Here is a 25,958-nt window from a genome sequence, read left to right as displayed (position 1 = left end):
TGATGTCACAGGGGGGTTGTCCAGCTCTTCTTATACAGTCTGTGGACATACCACAAAAAGGACATGGGTTAAGGTGCAAACCCCACCTCCTTAAACCAGCTGCTTTGAACAAAACTGTAGAGACAGGGTGGAAAAAGAGCTGCTGTGATTTATTTCTGTGGTATTGTGAGGATAACACATATAATATATGAAACCATGGGAAACTGTGTCAACTATTTAAATATCTATCCTTAAAAATGAACCATTGCTCATGTAAAAATACTGGTTATTAATCCCCCCCGCTGAGGGCTAATGAGATGGCTGACCTGCTGATAAATGATGCTCTAAAATGTCCTGTAGATGCTGAGCTGCTTCTCCTGCGGACGCAGCGGGGCAGTGAGCAGTGAAGGAGTGCGCCTCCTCCTCCTCATCATCCTCTTCCTCTTCCTCATCCTCCTCCTCCTCCATCTCCTCTTCCTCCCCCAGACCAGCCAGTCAGCCCAGCAGCAGCAGAGACTGGAGCCCCGTATTCTCCCTGTTTTCTCTCCCAGGGCTGAGGATTTCATCTTTCCCCGGAGCGACGGACGCAGCGCGCACTGGTTGATACTGCGCCTTTTTGCGCGCGTGTGTTTTCATCCTTTTCATAACTATAATCATTTTTCTTATCACTATCAAATTTCCCAGGAAAGGAAACTTTTTTTTTCTTCCTTTTTTCTTCTTTTTCGTCAGTCGTGTCTCCTTCCAGAAACTTTCCCCTATGGTTCGCGAACATGGGGTCAAGTTGTGGTTTCTCTCGTGGAAACGTCGCGGTGCCGCTGCTTCTTTTGCTTTTTGGAGGTAAGAGAATCATCACTTCACCGTGCAAGTCGTGGAAAAAGGTCAACGGCACAGGATGGAGTTGGAAAACTGTTTTTAAATGTTGCATTGACGCATGTTGCTGAGCTGAAACAAGATCAGCTTATATTTGGAAAGAAATTGGCTCTGTAATATAAATCCTTGTCATTTTTTTTAAAGCACCTTCTTACTTCTCAATGAGTAAATTAGCCATATTTTTTGTGACATTAACACTGAGAGCTAAATTTGAGGTATACAGTATTGTTTCAGATTTATGAATATATCTGCAAATCTGCTCACAATGAAACAAGATAGAAAAGCAATCTCCCTGAGCAGCTCTTGCCAGTGGACCTGGAGTCTAGATTACAACCTGGCCGCCCATGTGTAAAACTAAATTGCTTTGCTAAAAGCATTTTGGAAGCTGAGTGAGTTTTTAGGCACTTTTCCAAGAAGTAGCTACCTGAAAATGGCACGGACGCCATGCCAACACCGCTCCCCCCTGCAGAAAGTGATACTTGCATTGTGTGCTGCATGTTATGTGTGGTATGGCACTGGAGTCCAATGAGAACAGCTATATATCATCATAATATTATAATCCCATTCACAATCCCACAGTCCAACTGTACCAACACTGTTGGCCCTTGCAGTCTATATTTAAAGTGTTTGTCATGGCTCAGGCCTGTGCAAATCTCAGAGTTCAGCCAGGATGTAGGACGTGATGCTTGGACAGATATGTGGACGCTTTTATCACAACCATCATCAGGGAAATATGGAAAAACGATGTTTAATACGTTTTTTAAAGATACTGAAATGTGATTTATTTTTTAAAAGATATTAATTTCCACATGAATTAGCCACTCCTATTTGTTGTCTACAAAAGTGTTGGTTACTTGTAAACTACAGTCCTCTGTAATCATGCAAGAGAGCATTTTGAAATGGTTAAAGATGGGCTTTTGTTAATATTATGATTCTTATTTTACTGTGATGGACACTGTAGTGTTGTTAATTCACGGAAATGGCGTAGACGTGCTCCTCTTGGACACTTTACGCACACCTACATTACTCTTTCACTTCGCTTTAGGAGTATCATGACTGAAAGCAGGTTTTTTCCCCTGACATGCACAGAAGGTGCGTCTAGTTGGATTCCTCGTGCCGAGGATGCGCTGGTAATTAAGTGGTGCTGAAATCTACGCCGTGTTCAAGTGCTGCGCCCATCACCTGCCTGCGTGCTGCAACAAAAGACGTCCACTTGCTGTGAGAGGAGAGGAGGCGAGCTGCAGGCAGGTGTGCAGCAGCTGCTACCATCTCTGGGCAAACACCCACTGTTTGTTTTCTTTAGGAAAATATCCCCTGTTATACAAGAGCGCCCGGCGTTCGGACCGTGGGACGGACGTAAACCTTACAATGACACATCAGATTGATTTCACCGAGCTGTGTTCAAGCTGATGATTGTGTTGTTCTGGCTGTTGATGTCATTAACAAAACTGCAGTGTACTCCTTTGAAGATGTTGGGGTACACTTTCTGTGTTACCTTGCCTCAAATATGTGTTTTTACTGATACAGTAGGAGTGAGTGTGTTTCAGTAGCAGTTGGGTGTGTGCAGCAGTTTAGGCCTTTTTGCTGTTTGAAATCCAGGTTACTGATTACTTTAGCGTTTGTTGCTGAGGTCATTAAAGGAAGGAAATTGGCAATTAGTGCTCACAGTTAGAGAAGTCTGCATTTTTAAATGTGCCAGCGACTCTGAGGAACGTAGGAAATGTTTGGCCTGATGGCGCCTCTGTAGGTATGAGTTCACTAGAATAAAAACCAACGAGTCTTTAGGACCTTTTAGAGATTTGAATATTTGCCTTGGAAGAGGATGTGAAGAGCTTACTGGAACGGCCTCTCGATCGTGGGACTTACTGGAAGGAGCGGCTGGCTCATTGTTCGAGGCGTTTCGTGAGCTGAAGAAGGCCTGCGTTGTGCATTTGCATGGAAAGAGAAACTATTTGGACTTCAGATCCGACTACCTTTCTGTTGTTGAAGTCTGTTAACAAGTGCATCTCATGTTAACACGAGCCGAGCCACAGATGTTCTCACATGAGAGGATTGATCCGTTTATCTCCCTCCGCGACCTTGCCACTGTATCTTTGACCCCGCATTGCCCTCTGACCTGTGAAACCGTAACGAAGCGCTAACCCTCGGTGATGACCCCTCCAGCCCCGGCTCTTTAGCTGCTCCTCCCGGCTCCAGAAAGATCATTTTCATTACTATCTTTTCCTCTGGAGAAGGACCAGTCCCATAAATCTCATTTGGTACGTGCTACTGTGTTAGTTCACGATTGCATTATATCATTAAGTAAATCTTGTTTGGCCCATAGATGCAGTATCAATCTTGTTATTTCAGTTTTCCTTTCTTCTCGTTCCAAGATGTTTGTAGGCAAAAGAAATCCGACTGCAACGTCAATGTTTATGTGTTGTTGTTTGCTTGTGTGTGCAGCTCTGCTTCACATGTGTTTATTTCACACTCTGTGGACTTTTAAACACCATTTTCTTGCCTAAGCTTCCTATCTTCATTTCAGCGCAGTGTACAGAAAGGCCTAACTTCATTTTTAATGAGTTATCGTGGCTGACTGATAATGACTTGCACAGATACTCTATCTGCCTTTCCTAACTTTTCCATTATGGGTCTTCCTTTTGGCAACTTTTGCAATTCAACAACAACATTTTGAAAGAAAAAGATTATTCCAGCTCTTCTGGATGGGCGGTCTGCTGAGGGAACCATCCAGATCTTAAAGTCCCAACCTCCCGCGCTGCTGCTTGCTCCTGTTGTGGGGATGCTGCTCCTACCTGTCAAAGCTCTGCGTCTGATCCTCTAGTCAGTTCAGGGTCACACTTCCCCCTCATGCATGGCTAGAATCTAATTTGCTGTGGTGAAAGGACAAGGAGACATTGATTGAAATTTCCCCCTCTGGGCATTTATTCCCCTGGTTTCACATGGGTTCTGACAAGTTATTTTCCAGTCGCCAAGCCATGCACGCTGGGTCTGACCCATCACTTACAACAAAAGATAAAACAAAGGACAGCTTTATCTCATTTGAGTGCACGTGGTTGGTGTAGCGCTGTAGAAATCAACAGAAAAACCTATTTTTGTAATTAAGTTTTTTACAAAAACTCATTTGTATACTGATTATGTTGACCCCACCCCGGGCTCCACCCCTCTGTTTTTCACTTTTTTAAATCTTAAATATTAAAACTAGGGCTGTGCGATTAATCGATTTTAAATCTAAATCGGATTTATTAATCAAGATGATGTTAAAAAAAGGAAAATCGGAAAATGGATTTTCCTTTTTTGCAGCTGGCTGCATTACAGACAGAGCTCGTCTAGTCATCTTTGTTTGGTCAAGAAAATTGTAAATGTTGTCACTTTACTAAACTCAAGGAGGATTTACAGTATCTTTCAATTGCACTTCATTCCCAATAGGGAAATTTGTTTGCAAATTTTTTTTTAAATATAAAGATAAAATATTTGAAACAATTTATTTCACTGTCTTTTGTAGTTTTACCAAAAAAATCGAAATCGAAAATCGGGTTTTCAGAGAAAAAAATCTGGATTTTATTTTCGTCCAAAATCACCCAGCCCTATTTAAAACATGTTTTGAAATCTTTTTACCAGCCTGTTTTTTTGTAGCTCGCATCATTGTGGTGGAAGAGCAGCGTCCTCACAAAGCAATGTCCCTCCTTTTGTTTCATGCTGTAATCTAATCGGACTCTGAGGTTGTAACAAACTGTACAAACTCTGAGAGTGACAGCTCCTCTTGACTCGGACATCTCTTAGATAATTCCGTAGCAAGCTGCTAAAGACCTAGAGGCTAAAGTGCTAAACATACTTGTAAGGATGTATTACATGGAAACAACAGCTGCATGTGGCACGATTATAAACAGCATATGTAGTTACACGTTTGCTTTTAATTATCCTTGCAGGATTGCCACAAGACAGCAGTGTTGATCATCTGTTCACATTCATAGTCTCCCGCTGACCTTAACCCTGACTTTTATTGAATGTCATAATTATGTCAGAATTTCAATTTGTCTAATAGTAGCACCACTAATGACTCTCATTGGCCTCAGCTTTCGCTGCAGTGATGACTATTGATTGTTATTCACGTGACAAAGATTAAAAGGATTAAACATCGTTACAGTAACTCTGAATTGTGATGAAGAGTCACAGACGCCACAATAACAGAGCTTTTATCCCACATGTGGGGTATTTCACGCGATACCCAGCGTGTGTTTTTGTTAGCTTTGCCTCAAGAGATTGTCGTTGCGTGGAAACAATTAACTAAAGTAAACTTAAAAACGGATCACTGGTTATAAAGCTTGTGTTTCTTTCTATTCTATTACACAGTTATGCAAAGTTAGGAACCTTTTATCCAGATAATTTTAACCTGAACTGTGTGTGTACAGTACATATCGCACAGATTAATGACTTTTGCATCAAACTCGGTCTCCACCTGTTCAATTTTTGATGTCACACTCTTTCCCGGAGGAATCCCCAAACTGTATTTGTACTTGCAGCTAATCCTCAGGGAGATGTTTTATTAGATTTCCTGATGGCTGATGAACACGTATCACTGGATCTCAGCTCTTGTATTCTCCCAGGGCTAATTGGATTACATTACGGGGTAATTGATCATTATGTTATGGTATGCATCGTGTAAACTGAGTAATCTACCTAGAGCTGAACTGCCTCCTCCAAACTCAGATCAAATATCTTATTACGCTGATGAAAAGTTTGATGACGGTGTCATCATGACAGGAAATGACTTTCCCTTCTCATTACATCTTGTTGTTTCGATGTCGAGGGCTTCACAGTCGTGACTATATTAAATCCAGGTTCTAAATCCAGTGTGATACAACGGAGCGGTTGTGCATAATGGCACAGGAAATGGAGGGAGAGAGATTTCCAAACATTCTGATCAATAATAGCTTTCAGAAGTGGAATTATACTTGAATGTGCAGCTTTTTAGTTAATTGAATCTCTGAAAAGAGCTATTCCCATAACCGCTCCGTCCTTGGGAGCGTAGCAATCCTGATAAGTTTCAGAGTGATTTTAATATTTATTGTCTTCTTATCGGTGTAATGTGACTGTTTCTTAATGTGAATGGATGCTGCTTTGTAATAGAGGGTGAATTATTTGGAAGATAGATATTGATGGATTAAATTGTGGCGCTGGCTGTGAATGTAAACTCAGAGCAACGGAGGACAAGTACTCAGTCTCAGACTCTGCAGGTCCATGACGCGTCTGAACAAGTGGGCCAGGCTGCCAGGGAGCGACAGGGATGATCGCTCACATGCAACCTGCAGCATTTTCCCGCAGCATGTCCGTCTCATCAGTGGAAAACAATCACTGTTGATTAGTACAGTTATTGATCGATCTGCTGCCAGATACAGTCCCTCTCCAACGGGTTGTTAGCACATGTTGACCTTGGGAGGGAAGGGGGCCAATCTGAGAACAAGATTACTGAGGGATTGAACCGTCCAACAACCAGGCCGGTAGGGCTGGGGATCGATTCAAATGTCAAGAATCGATTCCGATTCTTAAGATTCAGAATCGATTATCAAGATTTGATTCGATCCGATTCAATTCCGATATTGATTTGGGTTAGTGTTATTAAAACAGTTTTTTGAGCTGTTGCATGAATTATATGACTGTAGTTATGCAAAATATTACTACTGGTATTATATTGAGATTCAACAGCAAGTATTGGCAGCTAATGATGCTGTAAGGACCAATCAGCTCCCAGAATGCTGATAGAACTGCTTTCAGAAACATCGTGTGGGTCAGAATTACCAAACAGATCCAGGGAGGGAACAGAGACGGATGAAATCGGTTTTATTTGTTCCATTTTCGGTCTATTTTGGTTTTTAATTTTTGAGCATTTTGGTTTTTAGCATTTTTTGCAAATGTAACCCCAAGACAGTATATAAAGTAATGAAATATAGACAATTTATGCAATTATAACCTAACACTTTAGTGTTTTCATACCTTTAAACATATTTAAAGGCAAAAACATGGCACCAGTTATTCTTGTGTCCAACAAAACATTCCTTTTTTGGGGATAAACAATAAAAATCGATCTTTAGACATATGAATCGATTTTTAGGAATTAATATGATAAATCGGTTTAGAATTGGGAAATCGATTTTTTTCAACACAGTCCTACAGGCCAGGTCATTTTTCCGATCTGCCGTGGTTGCTGAAGTGACTCTTGTCTTGTTGCAGTGAGACTCAGAGGTGGATTCAAAGAGGCAGATTAGTAAGTCCGTGGGTTCCTCCGGCAGATGAGCTCATAGCTGGTAAATCTATCAGCCGGAGCACGCTCGAGGTAATTGAGTTCCTGTCTTTGTCTGGGACGATGGCGAGGGCGTCCCACCCTCTCAGCCCGACCGGTCCAGCTCTCTGCAGTTCTGCGGCTGATTAAACCTGGTGCTGTCCCATTCTGGGATGAGCTTTTTGTCCTTTTTGCTCTGACTCAGTTAAAAAAGAGGACAAAGATGTATAAACATACACAGCAATGTTATAAACTTGAATGATCAGCACACTAGGGATGGGCGGTATGGACTAAAACATTTATCACGATAACTTCTGGCATTTATCCTGATAACGATAAAAAGGACGATAAAAAAAATACCAATACAAAAACGTCATCAACGGGAATCTATCCTTCTTTCTTTCTTTTAGGCTCATATCTTTCTTTCTTTCTTTCTTTCTTTCTTTCTTTCTTTCTTTCTTTCTTTCTTTCTTTCTTTCTTTCTTTCTTTCTTTTAGGCTCATATCTTTCTTTCTTTCTTTCTTTCTTTCTTTTTTTCTTTCTTTCTTTCTTTCTGGCTCATTTCTTTCTTTCTTTTTTCTTTCTTTCTTTCTTTCTTTTTAGGCTAATTTTTTCTTTCTTTCTTTCTTTCTTTCTTTCTTTCTTTCTATCTTTCTTTCTTTCAGGCTCATATATTTCTTTCTTTCTTTCTTTTTAGGCTCTTCTTTCTTTCTTTCTTTCTTTCTTTTAGGCTAATATATTTTCTTTTTTTCTTTCTTTCTTTCTTTCTTTTAGGCTCATATATTTTCTTTCTTTCTTTCTTTCTTTCTTTCTGGCTCATTTCTTTCTTTCTTTTTTCTTTCTTTCTTTCTTTCTTTTTAGGCTATTTTTTTTCTTTCTTTCTTTCTTTCTTTCTTTCTTTCTTTCTTTCTTTCAGGCTCATATATTTCTTTCTTTCTTTCTTTTTAGGCTCTTCTTTCTTTCTTTCTTTCTTTCTTTCTTTCTTTCTTTTTAGGCTAATTTTTTTTCTTTCTTTCTTTCTTTCTTTTTAGGCTCTTCTTTCTTTCTTTCTTTCTTTCTTTCTTTCTTTCTTTCTTTTTAGGCTCTTCTTTCTTTCTTTCTTTCTTTCTTTCTTTCAGGCTCATATATTTCTTTCTTTCTTTTTAGGCTCTTCTTTCTTTCTTTCTTTCTTTCTTTCTTTTAGGCTAATATATTTTCTTTCTTTCTTTCTTTCTTTTAGGCTAATATATTTTCTTTCTTTCTTTTTTTTCTTTCTTTCTTTCTTTCTTTCTTCCTTTCTTTCTTTCTTTCTTCCTTTCTTTCTTTCTTTCTTTCTTTTTAGGCTAATTTTTTTTCTTTCTGTCTTTCTTTCTTTCTTTTTAGGCTCTTCTTTCTTTCTTTCTTTCTTTCTTTCTTTCTTTCAGGCTCATATATTTATTTATTTCTTTCTTTTTAGGCTCTTCTTTCTTTCTTTCTTTCTTTCTTTTAGGCTCATATATTTTCTTTCTTTCTTTCTGGCTCATTTCTTTCTTTCTTTTTTCTTTCTTTCTTTCTTTCTTTCTTTCTTTTTAGTCTCTTCTTTCTTTCTTTCTTTCTTTCTTTCTTTTAGGCTCATATATTTTCTTTCTTTCTTTCTTTCTTTCTTTCTTTCTTTTTAGGCTAATTTCTTTCTTTATTTCTTCCTTTCTTTCTTTTTAGGCTCTTCTTTCTGTCTCTCTTTCTTTCTTTCTTTCTGGCTCATTTCCTTCCTCCTTCCCTCCCTCCCTCCCTCCCTTCCTCCCTTCCTCCCTTCCTTCCTCCCTTCCTTCCTTCCTTCCTTCCTTCCTTCCTTCCTTCCTTCCTTCCTTCCTTCCTTCCTTCCTTCCTTCCTTCCTCCCTTCCTTCCTTCCTTCCTACAGCACACACGTGGATGAGTGAAAGGGTTTTCCACTGTTTCTCCTAAGGATTTGTGTCAGTAGTGGGTTTAATTGAAAGTAAAGTCACAGGCAAGAAAGAGGGAAGAGCGACAGACCAGGAGTGGAACCTGAACCTGGACTGTCCGCAGGACGGCTGTTGTCTCTGTTTATGGGGCCCCTGCTCAGCCAAATGAGTTATCTCGTGCTCCTGCTGCTTTGCTCTTTTATGATTTTCAGTGTCGTATAAGCCCAATCTTCTGTCCATTCAGCAATACCTGATGTCTACAGCAAACACAGATTGTTACAAGAGCCATTGTGTTCAAACACTGGGTTTGTTTGTGAAATCTCTTAATCTACCTATTGAAGAAATAACACCGATGTAGTGGCTCAGGAACGCTTTTATTCCTGAATGAAACCTGTAAAGCATTTTTCTTTAATGATGTTTATACACTTTGATTCAAAACAGGCCGAGCCTTTTTGTGTGTGTGGGTGCCAAAATGAGAAAAAGGACATACTCTGTCTTACTTTTTTGTGAATCTATCGTACATATAAACAGGTGAAATGTCATCACTCTGTTTATTTCATCCTTGCGGCTCATTATGGGAAGGTAATGAGTCATGCTTTGCAAAAATCATCATCATGGCTTCACAGAGCAAAGATGTCATTTGCTCAGGGAGGTCTGCTCAATCCATCCAATTAATTAGTTTTGATATAAACTGCTCGCTTTCTCTTGGCTTCTGTCCTGGTAAGAAATTGAATTTTGAAAGATATAAACGAATTGCGGGAGGGGTTGGGGGGGGGGCTCCAGTCATCGTGGCTTAAAGCCAAAACCTGCCTTCACAAATGAGTCCAGCTCCCAATGGTTAACACATCCAAGCCACTAGTTTTCATTTGCAGAGCTGCTGTCATCTGCTGCCATTGATTCATGTCTCTGTCACGTGTAAAAGTTCTGTTTATCTGATGTATTTTATTCGTTTATCCAAGAGACGCTTGTACAGCAGTATTTTCTTTCATTCTTACAAACCCAACACGGCCATTAATATAAGCAATGACTAATAATGCACTAAGGACATGACTGAGATCACGAACTGCAGGTCCAAGTGGGTTTAATGGGCCTTTGTCGATGTGATTATAGCGCCCTCTGACGGTGAGTGGCGGTATTACACCGAGCTTGAACGGGTCCGTTCACTTTGAATACTGTAGGACTGTCTCAGAAAATTAGAATATTGTGATAAAGTCCTTTATTTTCTGTAATGCAAAAATGTCATACATTCTGGATTTATTACAAATCAACTGAAATATTGCAAGCCTTGTATTATTTTAATATTGCTGATTATGGTTTACAGCTTAAGAAAACTCAAATATCCTATCTCAAAAAAATTTCTGTGAATCTTAATCTTAAGCTGTAAGCCATAATCAGCAATATTAAAATAATAAAAGGCTTGCAATATTTCAGTTTATTTGTAATGAATCCAGAATGTATGACATTTTTGTTTTTTTAATTGCATTACAGAAAATAAAGAAGTTTATCACAATATTCTAATTTTCTGAGACAGTCCTGTACATCAAATCAGAGGCACAAACAGCCAGTTTAACTGATCCATTATTTCCTGTTATGAGAGACTACAGATCCATAACTGTTTCAGGATGTTTCCTCGCTCTCTCTCTGAGGAATTTTTAAATTTGTCTGACCTTCCTGTTTTCAAAAACCCTAACTAATAAATAAATTATAGGTATCAAGTGATATCCAGGACAAATGCAGCCTCAGAACATATTGAAAGTATTAACTAAAGTTGGTTTTATTTGAGTGACATAGATTTAGAGAGGATAAATTCATCCCATAAACTTTAGCATTCATGAAACGGACTCCTGCCATCCCTGCAGGGCAAATTCATTTGTAGTTTTCATGTTTCGTTTTTTTCTTCTTCGTCCCAGAAACACTTCTAATAAAAAAGGTCTGCAGCCTCACTGAGTGTATCTCCATTCTTCAGGAAGGATGGCCACGTTTTATCTATCAGCTCGGCCTCCTGTCATCTAAGCCCGGGGAAATTAAATCAATGCCTGAAACCAGAGCCGAGGCCTCAATTGCACCAACAGAAATAGAAAATCTAGTTTTGCTGTCTGCTAATGACATTAGTGCGTTCCCTAAATGGTCGCCTACCATCGTCAAAGAGGAGCATAACAAGGATATAATTACAGGAGGAACACATCTCCATTTTCCTGTAAAACACACAGACCGCTATAGTGCTTTATGGATCACTCCAACACACACACACACATGCACGCACACACACACACACACACACACCCTCTTTGACAGGTAATGATTCATTTCTCCTCCATATCATGTTAGCCCTTGTAATTAAACTTCTCAAGGTGAACGCAAGGAGAAAGGGAAACCACATGTTATTGACCAAATGAGAGATTCATTATATAAGCTGCATTAAGTGTCATTTGAACCCTCCTTTCAATTTCCGCTAACAGGGGAAATTAAAGATGTAGGGGGAGAAAAAAACAAAATATTAAACCTGTCATATTACATGGACATACACGGCTGTCTCAGAAAATTAGAATATTGTGGTAAAGTTCTGTAATGCAATTAATAAAACAAAAATGTCATACAATCTGGATTCATTACTAATCAACTGAAATATTGCAAGCCTTTTATTATTTTAATATTGCTGATTATGGTTTACAGTTTAAAATTAAGATTCCCAGAATATTCAAATTTTTTGAGATAGGATATTTTAGTTTTCTTAAGCTGTAAGCCATGATCAACAATATTAAAATAATAAAAGGCTTGCAATATTTCAGTTGATTTGCAATGAATCCAGAATGTATGACATTTTTGTTCTTGTAATCGCATTACAGAAAATCACAATATTCTAATTTTCTGAGACAGTCCTGTATTCATTTTAATTTAGTGGCCTGACAGCATTGTCGGTGGGTTCTGTTGCCAAGTTTAAACTTCCTGGGTGACATCAGCCTTTATCTTTCTCTGTAATAACACGGGGGTCTCAACAGTGATGTCAGGCCTTCATCTTTGATTTTAGGTGTCAAGTAACGAAGTACAAATACTTTGTTACCTTACTTAAGTAGAAAATTTGGTTATCTATACTTCACTGAAATAATTATTTTTCAGACGACTTTTTACTTTTACTCCTTACATTTTCACGCAATTATCTGTACTTTTTACTCCTTACATTTTAAAAACAGCCTCGTTACTCTATTTCATTTCGGCCTTTAAAAAACAACTATCCAGTTAAATTGCTCCATCCAGATAGAGGGAATTTGGTTGTGGTTGTTTCAGATGTTCTTGTCAAGTTTTGTTCTTACATCCGTTCCCTCAGATTCCTGCAACTAAACTTGGATGTACATTCCAATAAAGGTTAGGATAAATGATAACATGCCTCTGAAGTTTGACTTTTTGCACCATTACAATACTTATAGGCAACTAGTCATCATATCTCCTGCTCTCTGAAACACATGTTAATGCTCAATAGTACACATATATGCTTCTTTAATATATTTACATTATACTAAGATACATTCATTTTCAATGGCTTTTGTCCTTAATGGCTTTTTTCCCCCTTACATTACTTTTACTTTTATACTTTAAGTAGTTTTGAAACCAGTACTTTTATACTTTTACTTGAGTAAAAAACTTGAGTTGATACTTCAACTTCTACAGGAGTATTTTTAAACTCTAGTATCTATACTTCTACCTGAGTAATGAATGTGAATACTGAAGACACCTCTGATTTTAAGGCTGTCTTTACAGAGTTGTTTTGTGTTTCCTCTCCAGGAGCGACGGGGCTGTACTTCCCTCAGAAAGAGTACATTGAGACGGTGTACGTGGACCAGCCGGCAGGGACGCCGGTCCTGCAGGTCCACGCCATGCTGGACGCCGACTCCGAGCGGCCGCACTTCTACCTTTGCTGGAGCAGACGTCAGTCCCACAACTACTGGTTCCACATAGACATCAGCACCGGAGTGCTGTTCTTGAACAAAACCCTGGAGGAGACAGACTTCGCCTTGCTATGTGAGTTGGATACGAGCCTTTTCGATGCTAATGCACAGCCCTTCCTCGGTGCCAGGTGCCTCCGCACATGAGAGGAAATAAATTTCTTGACATTTACGCTCTGTGCATACTAATAATTCACTGGCTCTGCATCCAGGTCTCCGACTTCAGCATGATAATGTAATTGCATACTCTGAAAGAAGTGCTAAGTCATCAAAAACAGCCTGAGATTAAAATGTGTCTTGTTTTTTTGTTTTTTTTTGTTTCGTCAGATCCAACTTCTCCACATCCGTTGTCGGTGAAGAGGATATTGCTCCATGTTATGGTTTTAAATAATGTCACCAAGTGGTCCCAGTGCATCACCAAAAAACCAGTTCAGATCACGCTGGATTTTGTCAACGCCACAATTCCCCAGTGTGATCAGTCCGACATGAAGGAGCTCTGCTTCCCACACAGAGACACCTCCAACCCCCACATCATGGAGAACCGGTTCCCGGGGGCCTTACGTCAGTTCCGACGTCTCACAAGACTCAACGTTTGCCCCAACTACACCATCTCTTACAGCGTCGAATCAGGTGAGACCAGGATGCTTCATCTCTGATGCCAAGGTCCTGTCCCAATACTCCCCCTACCCCTCGTTTTCATCCCTACCCCTAAATTTTGCGCGTTCCCGTGAGGGTAGTGGTGTCCCAATTCCTCTTTCCACCTAGGGGGAGTGAAGAAAAGTAGTGTAGTGGCTATGAATCTCTCCCTATGGATGTAGGGATTTCCGATCCTCACTAGTTTTCTAGGGACAGAAAAATTTCCCAGAATGCTTTTCGTCGTCATTTGCAGACTGAATCAAAAAAAAAAAACATGGCGGACATTTTTTATTTTTTAGTGAATAAAATTAATATTTTGAGTTAGTTTCTGCATAAAAATGCGTTTTTATTAAATTTCTAGCGAGAAATTTATATTTTACTTTCATAATATTCACTCAGTGAATGTACATAATCACTAGTTTGCCCGTTTGCCGAAGATCACGCCAGAATAAAGGCTGATTTATGGTTCCGCGTTACACCAACGCAGAGCCTACGGCGTAGGTTACGTACCCTACGCCGTAGGCTCTGTGTCGATTTAACGCGGAACCATAAATCAGCTCCAGAGCCGGCAGGCAGAAATCTCGAACTTTTCAGAGCAACTTTCTTAACAGGCGTAGCTACAACTGTTAGATTTCATCTATTAAACCAACACTTATCTTCCTAAATGATTTATTTCAGCCAGCAGTAATTCTCCACAGAGCTGCAGGTTTCTCCCCGGGACGACGGCGCAGGTTGACCCGGCGATCACGTCTATACTCCGGCTACTGCTGCTCCGAGCCGGCGGCTCTTCTCATCTCCGAAAACATCGGGTCAAATTTTTTTAACAGGCGTTATTTGGATAAACTGAGCCCAGGTTGGGGATCTTAACGGTTACTTTTACGCCTGAAAAAATATTAAAACTTAATAAAGTGGCATATTAACAGCGCTACAGGTGAAATTAAAACAGCTTTTGGCTCTCAGCTTCCTGATTTTAGTGGTGGTGCTGAAAGTAGGAGTAGTGGGAGTATTGGGACAGACCCCTGGGAAGATTTCAAGTGCCCTAAAATCTGTGGCTTCTTTTTTAGGTGTAGTGATAGAAAGTAGGGCTAGTGATAGAAAGTAGGGGGAGTATTGGGATTGGGCCCAAGTCAACACCCCCCATCTCTCAATCTGAATCCAGACCAGCAGTAATATCTCATTTTACTTACGTTTTGATAATCCACATGAAACGCAGATCATGCCTCGCTGGTTTTTATGAATGGGTTATCTCATTGCTTATACTAATGGCGCTAATACTTGTTGCTATCTGCTGTTGCTACCATTTATAAAAGCATAAACTTTCAGCCTTTACAATTTTGCTACACTGTTAAACATCTTAAAGACATTTGCTTTCCCAAAGGTTGCTAGTTATTCATATTGTACTGCATTTTTCGCATTGGATGCTAACTTGGCATATACGTTTGTTCTGAAATCTGCAGCACAAACTCAAATTTGGAAACGCTCAAAACTGAGGAGTTTCACAGTTTTGACTGAGATTACCAAGGTTTTCCTTCCTAGTGAAACACTTCCTTCCTAGTGAAACACCAAACATGCCCCTGCTGTTCGATGCTGGGAATTACAGCTCTGACGTGACGATTGGGGTCAATGGTAGTGCTAGAAATGCCAAAAGCTTATTTTTGCCATCGGAGATAAACTATTGTTATAAAAGCATACACTTTTAGCTTTTTTGCAGTTTCACAAAATCATTAAACAACTAAAAGAAGTTTGTTTTTCAAAAGTCTGCTCATTTTTCATGCTGTGCCAGCTTGCATTGGAGCCTAGCACAGAAATCAACCACAAGAGTTTAAATATTTCAATTAAACATGAGGACACGATCCCTCTTAATCACATATGAACCGAAAGCACATTTTAAGTAAGTAAGTAAAGTTTATTTATAGAGCACCATTCACAGACAAGGGAATGTCATAAGGTGCGTCACAAAAAAATAAAACAATACAATAAAAGTAAAAATACAATAAAAATTAAAGCTGCAAGCAGCGATGAACGGGCCCTCGCACTCACGGCCACCGCCCCCCATAAGCATATCAGAAAAGACACCACCCACGACTTCCTATGTCAAACCATTCAAAAGCTATAGCAGAAAAAAGGGACAACCAATGAGAAGAAGGGGCGGGGCTAATTCAGGCCAATGAAGGTCAAGGACTCCATAAAGAATCTGATGACACCACCCACAACTTCCTATGTCAAACCATTCAAAAGTTATGGCAGAGAAAAGTATTCTAGGGGGCGCTGTTGAGCCGTTAGGCCACGCCCATTAATGCAAACCATGAAATATCAAATTTATCGCCAAGTCTGGCTTGCATGCAAAATTTGGTGACTTTTGGAGAACTATCAAATATGGACCAATCACATGAAGGGGGGGCGCGCCTTTTGGCGTCTAGCGTCGCCAAGGTAACACTTTTGAAAGAGAAAAGTAATGCGTGGTGTCGCAGGATGTAGACGCACATTTTGATGTATAACACACCTGGGTGTACGTTACGGTTCGGGCTGAATTAACTGCCGAAGGAATGGCATAAATTTCGCCAAAATGACACAATTTATTCAAAATGGCCGACATCCTGTTCGGTTTCGGCCATGGCTCCAAGAGACTTTTCTTTAAGTTGTGCCCTGATACAGGTGTGTACCGATTTTCGTGCATGTACGTCAAACCGTATTGTGGGGCTTGAGGCACAAAGTTTTCCGGGGGGCGCTGTTGAGCCATTTTGCCACGCCCATTAATGCAAACCATGAAATATCAAATTTATCGCCAGGCCTGGCTTGCGTGCCAAATTTGGTGCCTTTTGGGGAACTATCAAATATGGACCAATCAGATGAAGGGGGGGTGCGCTTGTTGGCGTCTAGCGTCGCCACGGTAACACTTTTGAAAGAGAAAAGTAATGCGTGTAGTCGCAGGATGGAGACGCACATTTTGATGTATAACACATCTGGGTTCACGATACGGTTCGGGCCGTATTAATTCTCGAAGGAATGGCATATATTGCTCCAAAATTACGCAATTAATTCAGAATGTTCAAAATGGCCGACTTCCTGTTCGGTTTCGGCCATGGCGCCAAGAGACTTTTCTTTTAGGTGCGACATGATACAGGAGTGTACCAATTTTCGTTCATGTACGTCAAACCGTATCATGGGGCTTGAGGCGCAAAGTTTTTTCTGTCTGAACCAACCAGATGAAGGGTGGGCGCGCTTTTTGGTGTCTAGCGTCGCCACGGTAACGCTTTTGAAAGAGAAAAGTAATGCGTGTGGTCGCAGGAGGGAGACACACATTTTGATGTATAACACACCTGGGTGCACGTTACGGTTCGGGCTGAATTAACTGCCGAAGGAATGGCATAAATTGCGCCAAAGTGACACGATTAATTCAAAATGGCCGACTTCCTGTTCCATTTCCGGCATGACGCCAAGAGACTTTTCTTTAAGTTGTCCCATGATACAGGTGTGTACCGATTTTCGTGCATATACGTCAAACCGTATCGTGGGGCTTGAGGCACAAAGTTTTCAAGGGGGCGCTGTTGAGCCATTTTGCCACGCCCATTAATGCAAACCATTAAATATCAAATTTTTCGCCAGGCCTGGCTTGGGTGCAAAATTTGGTGACTTTTTGGGCACGTTTAGGGGGGCAAAAAGGCCCTCCTTTCGTCAGAAGAAATAAAGAAAGAAAGAAAGAAAAATTCCTACAGATACAATAGGGCCTTCGCACTGCAAGTGCTCGGGCCCTAACAAGACGATACAGGTAAAAAGTTCTTGAATAAAAGTACACAAGGGAAGCGTTTAGCACTACTCTCTTTCTTACGGAAGAGGATTAGGGCCAGGCAGGAGAAAAATAAAAATAATATTTTATAGGAGGAAGATTTTTCTTTTCATTATGCACTTCGAGAAAAAAGTGGAAATGTCTAGAAAAAAGTTGAAATGTCAAGATTAATGTTGAAGTACAATTTTGTAAAAAAGTCGAAATGTTGAGAAAAAAGTCGATATGTCGAGAATAATGTTGACGTACAATTTCGAGAAAAAAGTTGAAATGTCAAAAATAATGGTGAAGTACTATTTCGACTTTATTCTCGAAATTTCGACTTTATTCTCGAAATTTCGACTCTATTCTTGAAATTGTATTTCAACATTCATCTCGAAATTTCGACTTTATTCACGAAATTTCGACTTTTTTCTCGACATTTAGACTTTTTTCTCGAAGTGCATAATGAAAAAAAAAAACTTCCTCCTCTAAGATATTATTTTTATTTTTCTCCTGCCTGGCCCTAATACTCTTTCGTACTTTCTTCATATCAATCAGAATAACAAACACTCTTTCTGTAAATGTGTGTGTAAATGTGGCCCATGCCAAGAGGCTACAGAAACATTTGTGGGTTTTCTGTCTTGGTGTTTCCTGCAGAAACCCCAGCACCGTTTGCCGTGAATGAAAACACCACTGAGCTGGTGGTGACCGCTCCTCTGGACCGAGAGGAAAGTGAGGTCTACAGACTCCTGATGGTTTGTTGGGTTCGGACAGAAACCCTCATCACCACGCTGAAAACCTCCCTGGATGTCTATGTTGACGACGAGGACGATAATGCTCCATACGTGAACGGCACTGACACTGCAGACGTCGTCATCAGCTTCAATCGGGCAAGGGTGAGACATAAATCAAAATCATTCTAAGGTGCAGTTCTGGCTGGATCTGTCTTGACTCAAATGTCTGATCTGGACTTTCTTTCAGGGGGGAAAGTTTGGCACCTTGTCCGTCTTTGACAGGGATTTAACCACGACTTTTCCGAAAGAGCAGAGTCACAATAGGTATGTGGAGACGTTGCTCAGCACGGACCCGTGGATCAAGGAAACATTTGACATCAAATTGAAATTCAATGAGAGAAAAGCTGCTCGTGGCATCCGAGAGTCCGTCCACAACTACCGTAAGTAGCTGAGAGAGATTATTTTCTTCACTAGTTAATAGAGACACAGTATTTGACACTCTCTTTCTTGTTTCTCTCTCTCTCTGCAGACCTAGTCCTGAAGAGGAATCTCGATGTGACGGAGAACCGTAGCGTGTATCTGGACTACCTGGTCAATGACACCACCTACCCCGGCGTGGAGGGAACCGTGTTGTTGCACTTCAACGTCACCATTTTACCGGTCGTCCTCAGCTTTGCCAACGTCACCCCCGTGTTCACGGTGTCACGCAAAGCCTCTGTTTATGCACAGGTACGCATGACCGTCAACAAGCTTTTACTTCTCATTAAGTCGGCTTTTTTTCCTGCATTTTATTTAAGATATGATCATTAAGAAGAAGTTGCAAAAGGGGGAAGGAGTTACGAAGTGTTTATTCTAATGCAATTCTAGTTTAGGAGTTAAAGTGGGGAGCAGTCACAGCAATCTCAGTCTGGGGAGTCACTAGGATAGGGAGGTTGTGCACAGAGGTGGGTAGTAACGAGTTACATTTACTCCATTACATTTACTTGAGTACATTTTGGGAAATTTTGTACTTTTAGGAGTTGTTTTGAATCACTATACTTTTTACTTTTACTTGAGTAGATTTGTGAAGAAGAAACTGTTCCTCTTACTCCGCTACATTAGGCTACGTTGAGCTGTTACTTTTCTTTTATCCCTTTTATCCGCGTACGTGTCAATCTCATGACATCACTGGGTGATTCTTTGGGAAAAATGTTTGTTTTTGCATGTCACATTTACACAGACTCAAACACACACAGAGTTTATGAGTTCATGGGCTTGTTCTAGTTCTGCCTGGTTAAAAAAGAAAAGTACAAAGGCTTGAAATTTTGTGCTAGTTGTGCTTAATTTATTTTTTTATTCTGTTATTTTATTTATTTTATTATTGATTAAAGTACTTGAATTTACTTTAAGCTCTTTTTAATTTAAGCTATTATTTTATTTTTTATTAATTTTAATAAATTTGATTATTTTATTGATTTAATTTGCCTGAAGATGATTATTTTGTACTTTTGTCTGTTTGAATGGTTGTGTTAAAAAAATAAATCAGACGTTACTCAACAGTTACTCAGTATTTGAGTAGTTTTTCACCAAGTACTTTTTTACTTTTACTCAAGTAATTATTTGGATGACTACTTTTTACTTCTACTTGAGTCATATTATTCTGAAGTAACAGTACTTTTACTTGAGTACAATTTTTGGCTACTCTACCTACCTCTGGTAGTATTTAACACCTAAACACCTAAACTTCACCACAGTAATGTTATTTTCCTCATATTGCACATTACTGCAGAACTTTTTGTCATCTTCAGCCTTGAAACGTTACATTTATAAGATAAGATAAGATAAGATAAGATAAGATAAGTTAGGATAAGATAGTCCTTTATTGATCCCCAGAGGGGAAATTCGGGTGCTACAGCAGCTCAAAGTCGGACAACATGAACTCAGACTAAAAATGATAAACATAAATTATAAATATGAAAAATAAAAAATACCGTAAGAAAGAAACTGAAACTGAACAAGTGTACTGTAAACTGAATAGATATACTATAAAAATAGTAAGTACAGTATAATAAATAGTCTTTTATACATATTTTTGTAATTATATATATTTTATATATATATATATATATTTATTTTTTTTACTTTTTACCCCTCCCCTGCATGTGTGTGCTAAGTGTACTGCTGCCAACAAAGTAAGTTTCCCCACTGAGGGAGAAAATAAAGGATTATCTTATGTTATCTTATCTTATCTTATCTTATCTTATCTTATCTTATCTTATCTTATCTTATCTTAATATAATATAAAGGAATAGTGTGTATTGTGTGTGAATAGACTTTTTATCTTCCCATGCATTGACTGGTCTGACTGACTGTGTTTTTTTATTATTATTCATCATTTTTTTAGCCATGTCACTTAGTAGGCATTATGCAAAGTTCTTTTAGACTGATGTACTTGAGTAAAGGAAGAGAAGTCTAGACAATGACGTGTTTCACTTTGGCGCCGACTTACTGACAGACAGCCAGCTGGTGGTGGTTAAAAAAAAGAAAAACAACAACAAAGGAAGTTTTTAATCCGTTCCCACGTGTGTTTGGGTGATTTCATCCTTCCAACCTGAGTGACCTTTGAACGGCTCCATTTCCCGGCAGGTTGGCAGAGTCTGTGTGGAAAACTGCCTGCAGTTCGACGGCATCGGGGTCACGTACCGCCTGGAGCTGCCGGATAAGAACGTGTCTGCTGACACGTTGTCCTGCTACGCTGCCGTCAGCATCACCCAGGCTCCAGACGGGATCTGGGGACTGCTGCATGTGAATGACTCCAAGGTGCTGTCCCGGCCCGAGTGCCAGGACCTGCAGTACCTGGTGGTGGCTCAGGAAGACTTCACGCAGCTGGAGACCAGCACGGAGATCCTCGTCGTCCTGACTGGGGCAGGTAAACCTGTTGTAATGTAGTCTGTGCTGCCAATCCAGGTCTAAACATTCAGGGATACAGTCAGTACTGGAGTTGAGGGGGGATGAGGGGGGATGAGGGGGGACAGCATCCCCCCCTGGAATAAAAACGGTCAAAATCATCCCCCCTGTAAAACTGCCATCCCCCCTTTCCATCCCTTATGTCATTTCATCAATGAATGTGGTTTTACTGCTATTTCAACATTTAGAGTCATCACCAGGAAAATAACACCAGAAAAATAACTTATTTGACACTTTCACCTGTTTCAAATACATTTCCACTTGAAATAAGTAGGAAAATCTGCCAGTGGGATTTATCTTCTTATTACAAGCAAAGAAATCTTGTTCCACTGGCAGATTTTTCTACTTATTTCAAGTGAAAATCTACTTGAAACAGGTGAAAATTGTTGTTTTTTCCAGTGATGAGTCTTGTTTTAAGTGTAATGAGATTTTTTTTACTAAAATGAGACATTTTAACTAGAAATAAGACAAATATTCTTGTTAAGATTTTGAGTTTTTGCAGTGATCCATTTTCCTTATCCTGTGAAGGACAGAGTCATATTGATAAGTTCAGAAAACTGTTTTTTATTGTTGTGTTTTGATGTATTTGATGTAAGCCCAGTGGATATTTAAAGCTTACAGAAGGCTGCATTTAACTGCTGCTATGTCATTCCTGCAGTATTTCTGCAGGTGTTTTGGTCAGTGTTATTATTTGTAATATATTATATTATTTGTAATCAGCACAAATTATCTGTCCCCATATGATAAAATCCACCATCCCCCCTGATTGTTTTTACAACTCGAGTACTGGATACAGTGGAACATTAACTATTTCTTCACTCACTTTGTCTTCTTCTATCAGTTTTACTCTCTCCTAAATATCCTTTATAGATTTTAATACAAATATAATCTTCTACATAGCATTCAAGACGGGTCAGGACAGCCAGGAGCTCCTGTCCTGTGCTGTGAACAAACTGCGAGGCGACTGCGAGTCCACCCAAGGCCTGGGGGCAACGACGGGGAAATGCCAGTGGAGGCAAGGCAAAGAAAGAGGTAGACTTTATTTGAATTAAATGAGCTGGTCCTTCACGGTTTCATGTACAGAATTACAGCATCTATTCTGCTGGTTTCTCTCAAGTCTTTAATCCACCTAAATCATCTGAACCTGAAGTAGATGCTGGAGTCGTGTACAGGCTCCTGCAGCCACATCCTGACAAACACAATATTCCTGCTGTCTATCAGCGCTAAAGCTCACCCATGCTCCCACCAGAGGTGTCTTCAGTATTCACATTCATTACTCAGGTAGAAGTATAGATACTAGAGTTTAAAAATACTCCTGTAGAAGTTGAAGTATCAACTCAAGTTTTTTACCCAAGTAAAAGTATAAAAGTACTGGTTCCAAAAATACTTAAAGTATAAAAGTAAAAGTAATTTAAGGGGGAAAAAAGCCATTAAGGACAAAAGCCATTGAAAATGAATGCATCTTAGTATAATGCAAATATATTAAAGAACCATATATGTGTACTATTGAGCATTAACATGTGTTTCAGAGAGCAGGAGATATGATGACTAGTTGCCTATAAGTATTGTAATGGTGCAAAAAGTCAAACTTCAGAGGCATGTTATCATTTATCCTAACCTTTATTGGAATGTACATCCAAGTTTATTTGCAGGAATCTGAGGGAACGGATGTAAGAACAAAACTGGACAAGAACATCTGAAACAACCACAACCAAATTCACTCTATCCGGATGGAGCAATTTAACTGGATAGTTTTTTTTTAAAGGCCGAAATGAAATAGAGTAACGAGGCTGTTTTTAAAATGTAAGGAGTAAAAAGTACAGATAATTGTGTGAAAATGTAAGGAGTAAAAGTAAAAAGTCGTCTGAAAATAATTACTCCAGTGAAGTATAGATAACCAAAATTTGTACTTAAGTAAGGTAACGAAGTATTTGTACTTCGTTACTTGACACCTCTGGCTCCCACCCAGGGATCTTACAGTCTTACATGGTCGTCCAGGGGGGGAAATGGTCAAAGCTTTCCTCTTTTCTTCTTTTTGGTATCCATTTTTCTCTCCTCTCTTTTATTTACCAAACACCTCAAAATAGACCAAGCTGTGTTTATGTCATGGTCATGTTAGCATTTTATCATCACCGGGTAATTACGAGATCTTTGAATGATTCACTCAAATAAATGATCGCATGTTTTTTTCCTCAGTGGAAAAAATGAAAAGGTTCAGATCCCGTAAGCAAGAGGAACTTTAGACAACGATGGTTTTCATCTTCTCAGAGACAAACGCCAGGAGCGTCTTAACAAAGACACGCTCTGCAGGACAAACTGCCACATTTTGCACATTTTTAATTAGAACTTTAGTACAAGTTAGCCAAACGTCAAACATCACTGTCAGTTCCCGCCGGTGGGGTCTGCTTTTTGTCAGCTATGTTTCCATCTGGATGCACGTAGATGTTTTTCCTGCTGAAATGCATTTCCTACCTGTGGTCACATTTCAGGAATAGCTGAAGATTATTCCACGTGCTCCCCTGATCTGCGGACCTGTCCGGATAGCGTCTGCGATGCAGTGGAAAGCAAAGACATGTCGATATGTCCTCAAGACTGCACAAGTAAGAAGTACACGCTTTGCCTTTTTAAATGAACATGCAGTGTAGGAATGGGCGATATTTTACCGTTCACGATAAACCGTCAAAAAAATTCCCCACGGTAAGAATTTGTCATCTCACGGTAAAAACGATAAATTCCTGTTGATGATGTTTTTGTGTAAAACTGATTTATGTTTCTGTGTTAAATCAACGCACAACGTACGGGAAGGAGGGAAGGAAGGAAGGAAGGAAGGAAGGAAGGAAGGAAGGAAGGAAGGAAAGAAGGAAAGAAGGAAAGAAAGAAAGAAAGAAAGAAAGAAAGAAAGAAAGAAAGAAAGAAAGAAAGAAAGAAAGAAAGAAAGAAAGAAAGAAAGAAAGAAAGAAAGAAAGAAAGAAAGAAAGAAAGATAAATTCCCATTGATGAGGTTTTTGTGTAACAAACATGGCGGATCTGAGTCATTCCAGTTTTGCAGTACAGGTGTAACTCATTTAACTGTTTTTTATTAATTCAATTTAATCGGTGTAGTTTAGTAGTATTTAGTATTATTTTAGAGCAGTGTTTTGGGGGCTCCAAAGACTGAATGTGGTGATAGATTTATAGTTACAAAGATGGAGTTGAATTGGTATTTTTTCTATCGTCATTTTTATCGTTATCAGGATAAATGCCAGAAATTATCGTGATACATTCTTTAGTCCATACCGCCCATCCCTAATGCAGTGTCATCCCACACACTGGAAAAGTTCTTCACGTTTTATTGTTGTCTGCAGCGGTGGCTGCAGTCGGAGGCTATGAACCCGGCCTGAGTGGGAAAGGCATCAGGGCCTGCCACGGGACCTGCTACTGCTTCGATAAATGCTTCTGTGAGAAGTCCAACGTTGCTGGTGAGTTGTCCTTCACTGCACAAGTTTTGCATCATTATATTTTTTTTAAATGAATGGCCGTTACAGTTCTCCTCTGTAGTACATACTGTATACAAATGACTGCTGTAGCACTTTTGAAAACTGTCACATACTGAAGTTTGCAGATGACACTGTTCTAGTGAGCCTGCTGAAAAGTACTGAGACTTCACATGGTCCTGTGTTTGAATACTTTTTAAAATGGTGCGAGGAATCTTTTTTATCTTTGAATATTTTAAAGACAAAGGATATGTGTAATCGATTTCAGACGCGTGCAGCCCTCTCCTGTAAGTAAAGTGATTGAGGGTGAAGAAGTTGAAATTGTTGAGTCTTATAAATATTTAGGCACTATTATTGACAACAAACTGTCATTTGGAAAAAATTCAGACTCAATATATAAGAAAAGCCAGCAGCGCCTTTTTTGTCTTCGAAAACTTTCTAAATTCCAGGTGGATTCTTCCCTGATGTCTATGTTTTATCGTTCTTTCATCGAATCTGTCATCACTTTTTCTTTCATTTGTTGGTTTCAATCCTTGAAGGTCAAAGACAGAAATCTGCTCAATAAGGTTGTCAGTCTAAGCCAGGGGTCGGCAACCCGCGGCTCTATCTTTAGCGCCGCCCTAGTGGCTCCTGGAGCTTTTTAAAAAAAGTTTGACCTTTTTTTTCTCCTTTTTTTTCTTTTTTTCCTTTTTTCCTTCTTTTTTTCTTCTTTTTCCTTTCCTTTTTTTGTATTTTTTTCTTTTTTCTTCTTTTTTTCCTTTTTTTCTCTTTTTTTCTTCCTTTTTCCTTTCCTTTTTAATCTCGACATTTTGACTTTTTTCTCGAAATTTTGACTTTTTTCTCAACATTTCGACTTTTTCTCAACATTTCGATTTTTGTCTCGAGATTGTACTTCAACATTAATCTTGACATTTCGACTTTTTTCTCGAAATTTCGACTTTTTTCTTGACATTTCGACTTTTTTCTCGAAGTGCATAATGAAAAGAATGTAGATATATGTAGCATGTGTTGTCTTCATTCTAAGGCTGATACAAGACTTTTCATTTTTTGCGGCTCCAGACATATAGGTTTCTTGTGTTTTTGGTCCAATATGGCTCTAAAACATTTTGGGTTGCCGACCCCTGGTCTAAGCAGTAAAATCATCGGGTCGGCTCAACAAACTTTACAAGAACTTTATAAAAAACAGCTGATCAAGAAGGCAAACTCCATATTGTCTGATAGCTCACATCCCTTACACAAACAGTTTCAGTTTCTACCATCAGTTACTGCTTAGACTCCCTTTTGCAAAGACAAACCGATATAAACACTCCTTTGTTCCTCCGCTATTGTTCTTTTAAATGCCGGAAGGAAAAGGTAGTGGGTGAAAAAAGCCTTCACTCTCAAGCTTAGGTCTATACTACTATTGTAATTTATTATGTATATTTTATGTATATTTAA

General features: G+C 39.4%; 1 protein-coding gene across 2 annotated transcripts in view; it reads left to right on the top strand.

The window, feature by feature from the left end:
- The first annotated feature begins 371 nt into the window (after nucleotides 1-371).
- The window catches only part of ret (ret proto-oncogene receptor tyrosine kinase), a 36,422-nt gene continuing 10,835 nt past the window's right edge, over nucleotides 372-25,958 (top strand). For both annotated transcript variants that reach the window (XM_061746041.1, XM_061746040.1), the window contains exons 1-10: nucleotides 372-816; nucleotides 12,806-13,042; nucleotides 13,294-13,596; nucleotides 18,026-18,264; nucleotides 18,350-18,542; nucleotides 18,632-18,831; nucleotides 20,728-21,010; nucleotides 21,949-22,080; nucleotides 23,538-23,648; nucleotides 24,393-24,506. In XM_061746041.1, coding sequence (XP_061602025.1) covers nucleotides 750-816; nucleotides 12,806-13,042; nucleotides 13,294-13,596; nucleotides 18,026-18,264; nucleotides 18,350-18,542; nucleotides 18,632-18,831; nucleotides 20,728-21,010; nucleotides 21,949-22,080; nucleotides 23,538-23,648; nucleotides 24,393-24,506 — 1,879 coding nt within the window. In that variant the 5' untranslated portion in view covers nucleotides 372-749. The remainder of the gene's footprint in view (nucleotides 817-12,805; nucleotides 13,043-13,293; nucleotides 13,597-18,025; nucleotides 18,265-18,349; nucleotides 18,543-18,631; nucleotides 18,832-20,727; nucleotides 21,011-21,948; nucleotides 22,081-23,537; nucleotides 23,649-24,392; nucleotides 24,507-25,958) is intronic.

This window comes from Cololabis saira, chromosome 17 (genome assembly GCF_033807715.1).
Source record: "Cololabis saira isolate AMF1-May2022 chromosome 17, fColSai1.1, whole genome shotgun sequence".
NCBI lineage: Eukaryota > Metazoa > Chordata > Actinopteri > Beloniformes > Belonidae > Cololabis > Cololabis saira.
Note: the sequence above shows the minus strand (reverse complement) of the source record. Positions and strands in the feature narration are given on the sequence as shown.